This window comes from Bos mutus, chromosome 4 (genome assembly GCF_027580195.1).
Source record: "Bos mutus isolate GX-2022 chromosome 4, NWIPB_WYAK_1.1, whole genome shotgun sequence".
Classification (NCBI taxonomy): domain Eukaryota; kingdom Metazoa; phylum Chordata; class Mammalia; order Artiodactyla; family Bovidae; genus Bos; species Bos mutus.
In genome coordinates this window covers 63,044,515-63,059,640 of record NC_091620.1, presented here as the reverse complement: position 1 = coordinate 63,059,640, position 15,126 = coordinate 63,044,515, and the positions used below count along the sequence as shown (strand labels likewise).

Here is a 15,126-nt window from a genome sequence, read left to right as displayed (position 1 = left end):
AAAATAACCACAACAAAAAAACCCGTTTCTCTCCAGAGGAACAAATTGTTATATAGATTAAATTTTTCATAAAATATTTATAGTTGTCATGAATGACCTCTCAGGCTGACATTTATAATAGCGACAAAAAAAAAAAAAAATCCACTTTGATGCAGCTAAATGGATGTTTCCCCTCATCCCAATTTAATTAAAAGTTATATCTTGCCCTGAGAACTTATGAGTGTCATTTATCTTCTACTGTGGGCAAATGTAAAAATACTAGTATTATTTTTTTTTATGCTTAAGTGAAAAGTGTATGCCATGATTAAGTATGTCTGCCTCAGCTATTTTATCTCTCTTCCTTTAATCTAGGAGATCTGAATATATGGCACTATAGAAATACCACACCAATACTTCAGGATCAAACTTAAGTTAATACTTTATGAACAAGGCTCAGAGAAAATACAAAACTGAACCTGACAGTCTCAACCATTAAAGAGGCATCTAATCCAGTAGGGAAGAAAGGTTTTTAAATAACTATAATTGAAAAGCCAAGTAAAATACTGTTATTAATAGAGTTTAGAAAAGGATATTAATTCTGACTGGCAGCATCAGGAAGTTTTTGTGGAAAGTGTGGTATTTGAGCAATGTCTTGAGGGGTATGTTATTTACACAGGTGGGGCTGGCATTCCTGATTGATGAAGCATATTCCTGAAAGCACCTAACATACAAGTAACTGTGAGATACGAGTGTTTTCACTAGAGTGCAGTCTCTAAAAGAGTAGGGGCTGTGGCTTATCTCACCCACTGCTGTATCAACAGCATTTGGAACAGGGTCTGGTGCAAGATAAATATTAAATAAATGAATGAATAAACTGGACCCTGGGTAAATGAAACAAACAAAAAAAAAATTGGAGAAAGATACTGGAAATGTAGTTTGAGCCCAGAAAAGCTTAAGAATATGTAGGTGAAAAAGACCACTGCAAGTTTTAGGAGGATAAAGTGATCTACTATGTGTTTTAATATTAAACTTTTAAAGGCAATGCCAATTGATTAGAGAGGTGATTCCATTTACAAGGTAACATAAAAGGTACCAGGAGCACAAAGAAAAGTATGGATACAGGACTCAGAGTTGGAACTGACAGGACTTGACAAATGACTGAGGTGTGCAAATGAGTTAAAGATAATTTCAGAAGTCTCCAAACTGAGTGACCAGGGAAATGGTGGTACCATTATGTAAGAAGAGGAAAACAAGCAAACTGCAAATTCTGGTTCAGAAAAAAACAAAGTCAGTTTTAGGCACATTAAAATTAAGGTGCCATTGATTCATATGGAAAAGTTCAACAAATTGGAAGTTAGAATTGGCATCTAGAGGTAAGCCAGCAAGAAAGCTGGAGATGAACTCAATCAATGGATATTGACTCTGACTGCCTATTTCTGTGGCAGCACCAAAATTTAAGCCATCAACATAGCAGTGGTATTTATAAGTGTGCATACAGGGACCTTGGAAAATTTACCCATTTAAAACAAAAGAGGGGAAAGGATTACTGGAAGAGATTAAGATAGAATGATGAGATCAAGGGAATATTTTTAAAGAAGGAAGCTAAAGGGAAGCAGGGGTACAAGCTATTCAAACCTTTAAGAATCTTTCCTAGTTCTGTCATTTTCCCTTCAGAGTATACATGAAAAAGTTCAAATAAATGTAAAGTAGGAGTCAAGCTCTTAAAAAAAAAACCAAACAAACCTAGGAACACAGACAAATCTTATACATGTCACAAGGAACCAGTGAGGTCTAGAAGCAAATGGAAAAAGGTGGATCATTTAGACTCTATATACCTCTGTTACTTGTTCAGAAACAATTTTTTTAAAAAATGAAGTTTGTAAAAAATACTAACATGAACTTAGCAGTATAGTGAGTATTACTGAAGGATATTTAAATACAAGACATAATTCCTGCCTCAAAGAAATTACAAAGCCATTTTGAACTAAGAGCAAATCATACAAAGGTATTTACACTAAATCCTTTCTTTAGAGTTCCAAATGAGAGAGCACAGATGAACGATACCAATGCAAGTCATCACTAATGCAAATCAGGAGGGCAAATGCCGCTCTGGTTTGAGGGTCCTCTCTCACAGATTTGAGACCCTACTGACACTGAGTTGAGATCATTCAAATATAGAATGGATTATATACCCATTACCATAAAGCAAGTTTATGGGTTTAAACTACATTTAAGTGCCTTTCAGGTATAGTATACCAATGCACACTATTTAAAGTGGTTAAAAAAGTGCTTGTCTTTTAACATCCTTACCATCATTTACTGTTACTCTTCTCAAATCTTGTTAACTTGATAGAAGTAAAAAGGTGTATTATTGCTTTGGTTGAAAGTTTTCATTTGATCATTTGGGTTTCTTTCTGCAAATGTCTGTTACTGATTTGTAGAGCTTGTTATACCTAAAAGACATCCTGTTGTCACTGCCAATTTCCAAAGTGACAGACTTTATTTTCTTGGACTCCAAAATCACTGCAGACAGTAACTGCAGCCATAGAATTAAAAGACACTTGCTCCTTGGAAGAAAAGTTATGACAAACCTAGAAAGAGTATTAAAAAGCAGAGACATCACTTTGCCAACAAAGGTCTATATAGTCAAGCTTTGGTTTTTCCAGTAGTCATGTATGGATGTGAGAGCTAGACCACAGAAAAGGTTGAACGCCAAAGAACTGATGCTTTCAAACTGTGGTGCTAGAGAGTACTCTTGAGAATCCCTTGGTCAGCAAGGGGATCAAACCAGTCAATCCTAAAGGAAATCAACACTGAATATTTATTGGAAGGATTGATGCTGAAACTGAAGTTCCAATACTTTGGCCACCTGATGCAAAGAGTCAACTCACTGAAAAGACCCTGATGCTGGGAAAGATTGACAGTAGAAGGAAAAAGGGCCAACAGTATGAGATGGTTGGATGGCATCACTGACTCAGTGGACATGAGTCTGAGTAAACTCCAGGAGACAGTGAAGGACAGGGAAGCCCGGTGTGTTGCGGTCCACGGGGTTGCAAAGAGTCAGACATGATGGAGCGACTGAACAACAACAGTATAGATCCACATGCATTTTCCTTCTTTTTCTACAACTCTTCAAATACCCAAATCAATCTCACTGTTAAGACACAATATTATTGTTTTTTTTTTTTTGGTCACACTGACGCTGTGAGGCATGTGGGGCCTTAGCTCCCCCACCAGGGATCAAACCCGTGCCCCCTGCATTGGGAGCATGAAGTCTTAACCACTGGAGCTCCAGGGAAGTTCCAATATTATTGTTATTTGTACTATAGGCAACATTTACGAGTGCTTTCTACCTAACAGGTACTGTGGTAAATATATTACATGCATTATCTCACTTAATCTTCACAAGCCCTATGTTCTGTCATTATCTCCATTCCTGAGATATTTGCCTTTATTTCTCTAGATTCTACACTCTCTAATGACATGAATTACACCTTGTATAAACATCTAGTTAAGTTGGAATTCAGTGAATATGCAAGTATGTATGAACTGACTTCATAATTTTTTTCCTTTTAAGCTGCCATAATGTTCACTTTCATCAAATTTACTACTTTGTCAGAGTATAAAGTTGCTAAAAAGAAGGGATATTGTGATTTGTCATCAGATCAGATCAGATCAGTCGCTCAGTCGTGTCTGACTCTTTGCGGCCCCATGAATCGCAGCACAACAGGCCTCCCTGTCCATCACCAACTCCCAGAGTTTACTAAGACTCAAGTCCATCGAGTCAGTGATGCCATCCAGCTATTTCATCCTCTGTCGTCCCCTTCTCCTCCTGCCCCCAGTGTATTTGGCTTTAGTCCCCATTTCTGGTACTTAGCTCCTAAAATGCTGAGAGCCATAGAGTTTCTTGTTATGTTAATGAACTGACTTTTGGAGAACACATAGGCAATTTAAGGATGAAGGTCTACCATGTGATTTTGAAGGTTGAAACTTCATTGCCCTCAATGGCCAATGATTGATTAAATACGCCTAGTATTTAATGAGGTTTTTATAAAAACCCAAGCACTACCTGGGAAGTCTACCATAAAGGCCCAAAAGGACATGGTTCAGAGAGCCTCCAGGCTGATGAATCAGAACATGTCTACATGCTGCCTTGCACGTGTGCACGCTCAGTCGCTCAGTCATGTCCAGCATTTTGCCACCACAAGGACTCTAGCCCATTAGGCTCCTGTGTCCATGAGATTTTCCTGGCAAGAATGCAGGCATGAGTTGCCATTTTCTCCAGGGGATCTTCCTGACCCAGGGATTGAACCTACATCTCCTGAACTGCAGGCAGATTCTTCACCACTGAGCCACCTCGACATGCTGCCTTGGTGGGCCTCAGATTTCATGGGGACAGAGCTTCTTTGGTATTTCACCCTAAGTATCTTTTCATCTGGATGTCAGTCCACATTCATTAGCATGCTTTGTATCATTACCAGTAATCTAGTGAGTAAACTAGCTTCCTGAGTTCTGTGAACCAAAACCAAGGAAGGTGGGTGGTCGTGAGAGCCATTTTATAGAGGTTTGTAGCCAGTTGGTCAGAAGTACAGGGAACAACCTTGATTTGTGAATGGTATATGAAGTAGATATATAAAGAATGTTCAAACCACCGTACAATTACAGTCATTTCACATGCCAGCAAAGTAATGCTCAAAATTCTCCAAGCTAGGCTTCAACAGTATGTGAACCAAGAACTCCCAGATGTTCAAGCTGGATTGAGAAAAGGCAGAGAGAGGAACCAGAGATCAAATTTCCAGCATCTGTTGTATCATAGAAAAAGCAAGAGAATTCCAGAAAAACAACTACTTCTGCTTCACTGACTATGCTAAAGCCTTTGACTGTATGGATCACAACAAACTGTGGAAAATTCTTCAAGAGATGGGAATACCAGACCACCTGACCTGCCTCCTGAGAAACCTGTATGCAGGTCAAGGAGCAACAGTTAGAACCAAACATGGAACAACAGACTGGTCCCAAATAGGAAAAGGAGTACGTCAAGGCCGTATATTGTCACCTTGCTTATTTAACTTAAATGCAGAGTACATCATGAGAAATGTTGGGCTGGATGAAACACAAGCTGGAATCAAGACTGCCAGGAGAAATATCAGAAAACCTCAGCTATGCAGATGACATAACCCTTACGGCAGAAAGCAAAGAAGAACTAAAGAGCCTGTTGATGAAAGTGAAAGAGGAGAGTGAAAAAGCTGGCTTAAAACTCAACATTCAAAAAATGAAGATCATGGCACCTGGTCCCATCACTTCACAGCAAATAGATGGGGAAACAATGGAAACAGTGACAGATTTTATTTTCTTGGACTCCAAAATCACTGCAGATAGTGACTGCAGCCATGAAATTAAAAGACACTTGCTTCCTGGAAGAAAAGCTATGACAAACCTAGAGAACATATTAACAAGCAGAGACATTCCTTTGCCAACAAAGATCCATCTAATCAAGGCTACGGTTTTTCCAGCAGTCATGTATGGATATGAGAGTTGGACCATAAAGAAAGCTGAGCACTGAAGAACTGATACTTTTAAACTGTGGTGTTGGAGAAGACTATAGAGTCCTTTGGACAGCAAGGAGATCAAACCAGTCAATCCTGAAGGAAATCAACCCTAAATATTCATTGGAAGGACTGATGCTGCAGCTGAAGCTCCAATACTTTGGTCACCTGATGTGAAGAGCTGATTCTTTGGAAAAGACCCTGATGCTGGGAAAGACAGAAGGCAGAAGGAGAAGAGGGCACCAGAGGAGATGGTTGGATGGCATCACTGATTCAATGGATATGAGTTTGAGCAAGATGGTGAAGGACAGGGAAGCCTGGTATGCTGCGGCCCACGGGGTCGCAAGGCGTCAACTGAGGGACTGAACAACATATGAAGTGGGTGTCAGTCTTTCAGGTCTGAGCCCTTAACCTGTGGCATCTGATGCTATCTTTGGATAGACAATGTCAGGATTGAGTTGTATTGTATCAACAGAATATCCAGCTGATGTCAGAGAATTGCTTGGTGGTGTGAGGAAAGAGCCCATATGCTGAAGCTGGTGTCAGAGTCTTAAAGGTTATCTCAGTTTTATAGATGCACAGATTTCTGGAAACTTGAATCTATCTACAGGCATACTGTAGTAACTCAGTACTGTGTACTGAGTAACAGTAAGTGCCGAAGTAGTAGTTTAAGTTCTTATAAAAAAACCTATACATGTACTAAGATTATGACAGCTGATTATTCTTAAGACCACTGTAAGAGTGAAAAAATTCATGGAAATAAAAAATTGTGAATAAGTACTACCAAACAAAATTCATAAAATGATAGCAAATTTATCCTGATTCTGCAGATTTCTTATATATTACAATACAGAAAGAACAGAAGTCCTCTTTCTTCATTGGGTTTGTTGCTACAGGAAAAGCATAATTTTTCTTATATATAAATCAATATCCAACAATAACATCTCTGCTTATGGGAGAAATAAACAGCTGGGATGTTTACAAAACATAATGTGCTTCAGGGGACTTTCTCAAATCATATGACTTTAGTAGACAGAAATTATTTTCCTCTTAGATCTCTTGAGGATTTAGCAGAAATACTGAAATCATAACTTTCTCTTACAACATATCTAGCCAAGTCCAAAGATACAGGGAACACTTCAGTAAATACTAAAAAAAGAAAAAAGAGCCAGTCATTTTCAAGTAATAGTTGAGATTTACTAACAAATAATGGAAAATTGGATACTTTTAAATAAAATTAGTAACTTCAAAAAATTAATCAATTTCTATTTAACTTCTGAAAATGAAAATTTTCACAATTGTATATGCTGTTATCTTTTGAAAAGATACTGAGATTTTCAAATTAGTGTACTTATTGTTAAGGCTGAAAATGAGAAAGGGTATTACCATCAAACTATATGCTTAATTCATAAAGAGGAATAAAAGAAGTGCTCTTGCATAGCACATTCCAGTGGGAGAGAAAAAGTTAATCAATTCAACTCAATTTTAGCTGAGGGCATTTTTCCATGACTGCTGAACCCTAGCATGTGTCAGGCAACTAAAATTACACTAAAATGTGTAAGCTCTGTTGTTATTTTAGAGATAATCCAGGAAGCAAAACAAAGCCAAAAATTCTCTCTGCATTTTTAACATGAAATGCTTTAATCTTCAATCAAGTGTATACTTTTTCTGTTTTAAGATCTTTATGCATTATCTCCTTTTTTGTGTATGTTTGAAAGTTTCCAAAATAAAAACAAAAAGAACAATAACAAAAATGATTCTGTATTTCCAACATACTGTTCATTGTTTAAAATAATTCTTACTACTTACCAGTCTCTGCTTTTGAAGTTCTTCTCTAAGAATTCTATCTTCTGGTAAAACATCACATAACAAAAAATAATTGTCTTGTTCTTCTGTTGAGATATGAGAAAAATAAATGAGAAATGTTATTTTTTACTTAAAAAATTTTTTTATTTCTTAAAAAAAAAAATCTCTTCTGGTATATAGTTCTGTTTTAGCTTCATCGAAGTTATTAGAAAATATAAACAGAAAAATTTAATTTTAGCTACTATTTTAGAGAATTACAACTAAAGAAAGATTATTCATTTGAATTTTTGGATTGCAGGGGAAAGATGGTAGTCAAGATGTACACTTACCAGATGGAGCTGTACAATTGATTCTTATCACACTACAAAAATCTGTAATGGGCTGTTCAGTGAACCTTTTCCTCCAATATAAAATGTACCTTAGAACAATCATAGAGAAAGAACAGTGAGAAGAGGCAATGAACTACTTACTTGAGAAAGAGGATTTTATAAGAACATTTAATTATCTTAAAGCAACAAATCAAATGTTGACTGAAAACTGCTAGAAAATGTGCAAATAGAAAGGCAGAAGAGCACTGTAGAACCATGAAATATTTAATGAAATAACATTACCCTGTAAGGGCATGAAAAGGATTACATTTTACCATCCGCAAATTCAATAAACAGATATACGGGAAAACTAAAATGAATTACTTTTATGTAATAATGAAGTTTTTTTTGAAAATCACATCTATGTTTATGTGAATTTAAAATGCAACAATGATTAAAAAGGCTTCATCACACATTTTCCAATAAATTGAAAGTTAGGTGTTTACCTTATACATCAAGAGATCATGATGACAATGCAACAAAAGGTCTGTCTAAATTCAATATCTATATAACAAGATAGAACAATTCCATATTGCCCATGCTGTATCTGAAAGGAGGGAAATTTAGCTTTTAGAAAAATAGCCAAGCTTACAATTCCTGTATCTAATAAGCTGAGTTAGAAGAAGGATACTGGCTAAATTTAAAAGCAAAGCATAATACCCAGACCTGTGTCATTTGATGAAAGAGGGAGAAAGATAACAGGATTCAACAAACTGTTCATCTTTCCATTTACCTAAAAAGATTTACACTGACAATTGCAATCCCATTTATCAAATTATACAAAGAAGAGAATGTGATCTCCTTCATGGAGGAGAAAGGAGATGGAAAGGTTGACTATATAATTGACTATTTATCAGAATACATGGTCGATGGATAAAAAAAAGAACCTTACAACAAAGAGCCAAAATCTGTGAAAGAGATGGAACTTAGTGAAACAGATAAAGTACACAGAAAGAATACATTTAAATGGCCTGATACAGCACCAAGCGGTGTTCTGCATACAGTAGGTCCCCACTAAATGTTTTAAAGAGATAGAAGAGTATCTAAAGATTCCTCTAAGTTCTCTAAGTAGTCTCCAACCCCCAGTATTTCAGCTCTTTTTTATCCTTTCCTTAATTTCCCAAACCTACAGTCTCCTATAGAAAGGACATACATTATATATTAGAAAAAAAATGTGCTGGGAGAGAGGTCTGAGAGAAAGAGAACCATGACATGAGCTTATATAAAATATAAATGGATGACAACACCATGAATAGAATATACAAGTAAAAGAAGTAAAAGAATAACGTGTAACAACGGAACCACATGCTTTAGTTCATTCTTCTCATGTATAACCATGCTGTCAACCTGGATGGGTAAAAAGGGGGAGAACCCTTTCCTTATAAAACAGTGCTAGACCTTATTTTAAGAGATCTGAAAATGATGTATCTTAGGCTCCAGCTCACCCTCAAACCATAAATAGTATAAATAATGAACTACGACACTATGGCTAGCTTACTGGCTTCCACATAGAAGTATCAGAGCAGAAAGCCTTTCAGATCCATCAAAGTACACAAAAAGAGGAAAAGCACCTATAAAAGGCAGACATGTTGTTTCCTTTGCCATTCTGGCCAGCTTCAGCAACCTTCCGCTTCCCAGTTATCCTACACAGTTACTCTCATTCTCCTCCTTTCCATTTCCCACTAGTTGCTTTTTTTCCCTCTCCAGGGAAAGAGAAATAAAAGGCAAGAGAAGACTTAAGAGAATAAAAAGAACATTCCCAGACACTTTTCTTACTCTTCCCTTAGTATATTTTCCATTGCAGAATGGTGACATGGATGAAGGACCACAAGAGAACGTCCATTAGAGATGTCAGGAACAGAAGATAGATCGTTCTTCCAAACTGAAATACACAGTCATCTATTTTCATGATTAATCAAATTCATACAGCAGGACCAGGTGCTGAGAAAACTGACTTAAAAAAATAGAAGAGTCATGTTTTATCTGGAGCTCCCTCATAGCTACCACTAGAATACATCAAGGAGAGGTTCATCACTCTTGATTACTATTCCACTGAAGTGGGTGATATCCTCTGGGGAAAACAGAATAGTCACCAGCCCATTAGTGTACAGTTTGTTAAAAGGCAATGATAACTGCATGAAGCAGATGACTAGATAAGAGCAGATACTAGTGATGAGACTGTCCTGTGAACTGTCATTGACCAATTCTGTAACAGAGTCAACACAGTAAGAGTCTCTTACCTGCACAAATCATAAGCTAGAAGTAGTTTAGCTTTTCAGATTAAACCTATGGTCAAACCCTCACAGTTGATGTTTTATTAACTGATTACACCAGCCCCGCAGGCAGCAGTGAATAGAGAAGCAGGGCCTTTGCCTTTAGAGATATGAGTCTGAATTGAAAGGTTTTTTAAAACTTCTGAAACTTGGCTTACTCATTTGCAAAATGGATTGCTGATAATTAAATAGGATGATACATGTAAAGCAGCACCCACCATTCTGGGTGTTTAATAAATGGCAGCTATTATTGTAAGGGAAAATAACATATTTAGATAAAACTGGAGTAATAAAGAATTTGTTTATTCCAAAGAAATCCTGGCATCCAAAACAACAACAAAAACAATGATAAGGTTTCACCAAACATGTAATGAGCAAGTTACAACAGTTGTATTAGTAGGGTCAGAAGGCACACACAGGTGCCTGAGGCGGGGGAAGAGGAGAGTGATCAAAGGATGAGAACTATGAGCAGCTACTGTTACTGAGACCCTACCTGCCCAAGGTCACACAACCGTGACCTTTCCAATTGGGATCTGTTGTCTCCAAATCTTAAGTCTTCTACAACATCATGACTCTCTTGTCACTTGAGGGCCAATCTACATAACAACCTCAGAACAAGAAAGAAGCAGGAGAAAGCCTCTAGGATTATATTAATAGTTGTAATGGATAGTTGAAGAACTTCCTCAGAGACCATGGAGAGACTCAACTTCCTTAGAGCCCATGGAAAAAGTTTTTGACAGGGCAAAACCAAAGTACAGAAATGAAGTCTGAAGGGAGGGGGAAGTTCTTCCCTTTCTGAAAAGCATACTACCTAAAAGCAGCTCTTGATCTGAACTGCTCCTAACCTCCTGTGTAGGTACTGAAAGCTGACACCAGCTGTTTGGGGCTGTGGAATTGGAACTGCTTGACTAGGCAAGAGAGACTCTGAAATGAAGTGAAAGTCACTCAGCTGTGTCTGACTCCTTGCGACCCCATGGACTGTAGCCCGCCAGGCTCTTCTTTCCAAGAGATTCTCCAGGCAAGAATACTGGAGTGAGCTGCCATTTCCTTCTCCAGGGGATCCTCTGAACTCAGGGACTGAACCCTGGTCTCCTGCACTGCAGGCAGATTCTTTACCCACTGAGCCACCAGGGAAGATCTCAAGAGAGACCCTACAGTGGCACTAATTCTTCTGAAGTCCTGATTCCAAAAGTCAATGGCTCTGAGTCTCCAAGGACTTCCATGTTCACTCCTATTCTCCACAGTCTTTTAAGAGAAGGCTCACGTCACACATTTGTTTTGTATCACTGTTTACCTCAATGTGGTAGGCACAAGGGACATGATAACTAACAGCAGCTGACTTAAAATCATGGAGAGAGCCTGTCTGACAGAACCTCAGTTATGCTCCTCAAATTGTTAAGGCTTCCCATGGGGTGAAGGGAGAGAAAATGTTGTTATATGCTCACAGTCTAGAGGCCTTTCCATTCATTAAAAGTTATTTTATTGCTCCATGAACAAGTAGTTATGAATTCTGGAAAGGATGTTTTTTAGACACCATCTCTAGAAACATCTCTGAGATTTTGTTAGGCAGTTCTGAGGAAAAGAGAATAATGCAGGTAAGAGGTCAGTCCAATAGACACAAAGTTGTCATTTGAGTGGTCTCCTCCTGACCAAAGGTTGGGTGACACCAACATCAAATGAAAAAAGCCATGCTACAAAAGTGAAATATTATCATAAACTACCATGTAAATTAAATAAATTATCATACCTTATGGTATACTAAATGAACAGCTCTGAACTACAACAAATTTTTGACCTAAGTCTAGATTTAAGATGAATCACAGTTATCACATAATAGTACTTTTAGTTTACCACAGAATTAAGAAGTGTCAATATATCCATTTTCCTGTGGTTGGTAAAAACATTCAGATAAATTGTATTCAACCGAGACATGTCTTAAAGATAGCAGATGTTCAACACATGCATTTGTGGCATTTTTTCCTACCCACTAAAACTTATTGTTCCATGTTAAGAAATCATTTAGTACTTCATTTTTTTCCTACTTTTTCAGTTAAGCTACAGTTGCAGCCACCCAATACATAAAGGAAGCCAAGAAATAATATGTGGTATGAACCCTTTATTTGGAGGATAGTTGTCACAGCATTTCATATTTTATTAAAAAGCCATAAAAGTAATTATTTGGTCACCAGCAAATACTTTCTTTCAAAGAATTTTAATCATGTCTAACCAGAAATCTTTGTAGTAATATCATCTTCCCCGTCCAACTCCCCATTGTAACTGGTGTGATACTGACAGAAGCATAAAGATTTGAGATATAGCTGTTAATTAAGTAGCATGGAATGAGTGGAATCTAATATAGAAAGGAGCAAAGAATTAGGAGTTAACATTTTTCTTCTGGAAAAATTTTATCTACTGCATAAAGCTAGCAAATAGCTTATATAAATAGCTATGTTAATAAATGGATCAAAGGAGAGATTTTGTTTGTTTGCTCTTGGAAAGTTTTACTGTTACTTTGTTCCAATAAAGAAAATGTTAAATATATTCCACATGAAACTTTAGAGCTTATTTCTTACAAAGGATGAGGTAAATGCATCTCTTATCTATTATTTATCATCTTTATTACTTATTGTACTCAGAAGCAACAACTCTTCTCTGAGAAGCATATATAATAATTATTACATATAATAATTATTCAACCTATAAAGCAGTTCTGAGTGAATTAATTCATGCCAATTGAACTTCTCACTGTCCCTTCCTCCCCTCAATAACTGTTAAGAAAAAGTCATATAATGCTGAAAAGATTCCAGTTTAATTCTGATCATAGTAGTCAGTGCTTGTACTGTTTTGGAGAGGAATTTTTAGTTTACTTAAACAGTAGGCAGGTAATACCTAAAGGAGACTGAATATTTTAAAAGGTATTAAAGTTTATTCATATACATTCCTGGTCAGTTTGAATTAATCATGTTTTTACTTCCTGAGAATGCAACTAATTTAATTAGGACAATTGACAAGGAAAATCTAGATTTCCAAATTTAAAGTACACTCTAACTACACATTATTTAGAAAGCACTTCTATCAGACAAGCATCTTTTTCTTTTTAATTAAAGCATCCATTTTATTACATAGTTGCATTTAGAATGTGATTGATCTTAACATTTGATTATCAACTCTTAAGCCCTGAGACCTAGCAAATAATTTGATTTTCCTGTCCACATACAGATAAGATTGACAACAAAGATAAAAAGAGAGATTGATTAGAACAAATATAGCCACTCAGCTATCTTACATTAAGTACAAAGGATAAAATACAACCTCTGATTCAGACATTCCTTACAGATTTTAGAAAAGAAAGAAAAATTCAGCATTACTCAATTATCACTGGTTGATCATCACATTTTTCTGCAATTTCTGAGGGAGAATTTGCATTTATATCACAAAAAAGAGTAAAGAAATATAGTTTTACATCAAAGAAAAGCCAAGTGATACAAAATTTAGAAAAGCATTACTTAGCTGATACTCCTATCAATGGTTATTTGAATAAGTAAACAATTCAAAGCTCTCTAGCTTAAGAAGTGTCTAAAACAAAATCAACACATCTGACTACATGTGGGCTGTAGTCCATGGGGTCGCTAGAGTCGGACACGACTGAGCGACTTCACTTTCACTTTTCACTTTTATGCATTGGAGAAGGAAATGGCAACCGACTCCAGTGTTCCTGCCTGGAGAATCCCAGGGACGGGGAAGCCTGGTGGGCTGCCGTCTCTGGGGTCGCACAGAGTCGGACACGACTGAAGCGACTTAGCAGCAGCAGCAACTTTGTATCATGTAAGAGAAAACTCCCAAAACACACACACACACACACACACACACGTATATACATACATACGTACATACACACACATACAAATACTTTAATTGAAAGCAAAGAACAATGGATGAGAATGAGAAGCACTGTTTTTCCACTGTAAAAGCTTGTAAAGCTTGTAAAAATCAGCTTATTCTAGGAAATTCCTTGCTGGTTTAGTGGTTAGGACTGTACGCTCCCACTGCAAGGGGCCCAGGTTTGACCTCTAGTCAGGGAACTAAGATTCCCACAAGTGTTTCATGGTGTGGCCAAAAAAAAAAAAAAGCTCATTCTAGGAGTTGGTGACATATATTGTTCATATAACTTTCTATGCCCCCTAAGCATACAGCCCCAAGTCTACTCAAATGCTGAGTGGCAATGCTAAGCGGATAAAAGCAGCCACCACACAGGAGGCACACAGCAGACATTCTGAATAGGTGTTATGCAGTTGAGAAGGACAAAAGGGCTACAGAATAGCTAATATTACCCCTGTGGGCACTGTGGTTATTTGTCCTTAAAAAACAAACTGCTACTCTAGAAGTTTAGAGTACTTAGAATCTGAAATGAAAATTTCTCAAAACAAATTTTACAAACCATAATTAGATCTTCAGGTCAGCAACAAATGCCTATTGAAAACTTAAGCTCTAGTTGCAGAAAACTAAGACTTCAAATATATCTTTTGTAATCAAAATACACTTAAAAAGTTGGCTACTATTTATTGGGTATGAAGGATATCAGATGCTAGTTGGTGCTACACGTATCTTGTTTTTATACAAAGCTCAACAATCTTATGAGGGCTGGTGTTACCCCCATTTTATAGATAAGAAAACTGATGCTTAGAGAAGTAAGAAGCTTGCTGGGAGTTATATGGTAAGAAAGTCACTGAGTCTGCATTCAATCCTAGGCCTGCTGGGTTTCACAGTCCACTCTTAATAATACAGCTTGCTGTTTGCAAAACCCATCCTAAGAAAGAAGTCGCTTGCTAAGAATAATGTGGTCTGGCAGATACAGAATTTAGATGCAAGGATATTACAATATCTGGGTTACTCTAATGCTCTGTAGCCTAATTCTAATAGAATTAGGCTATTCTAATGTTTGAGATGCAGAACATCTCAAAATGGGACTTTACCAGATACACCAAAATGTGTGCTTTCAGTAACTATACTAAGCTAGTTAACTACCACCATCTTGTTTGCAAGGTGTTTTCAACTGATAATGACCTACACATAACTACTCCATTATACCTGCTTCAGAGAAGGCATGTCTCTTAGACAATCACTTCTGAGAATCGGTCTAGAATTAGCGAGTCT

The 15,126-nt window shown here is 37.0% G+C and overlaps 1 protein-coding gene across 1 annotated transcript in view; it reads right to left on the bottom strand.

Annotated features, from left to right (window-relative positions):
* ZNF277 (zinc finger protein 277) overlaps window positions 1-15,126 on the bottom strand; it is a 134,322-nt gene that overhangs the window by 45,582 nt on the left and 73,614 nt on the right. Inside the window, exons 3-4 of the mRNA XM_005887427.3 lie at window positions 7,661-7,749; window positions 7,335-7,417 (exon numbers count right to left, since the gene is read on the bottom strand). Of these exons, the coding sequence (XP_005887489.1) occupies window positions 7,335-7,417; window positions 7,661-7,749 (172 nt within the window). The remainder of the gene's footprint in view (window positions 1-7,334; window positions 7,418-7,660; window positions 7,750-15,126) is intronic.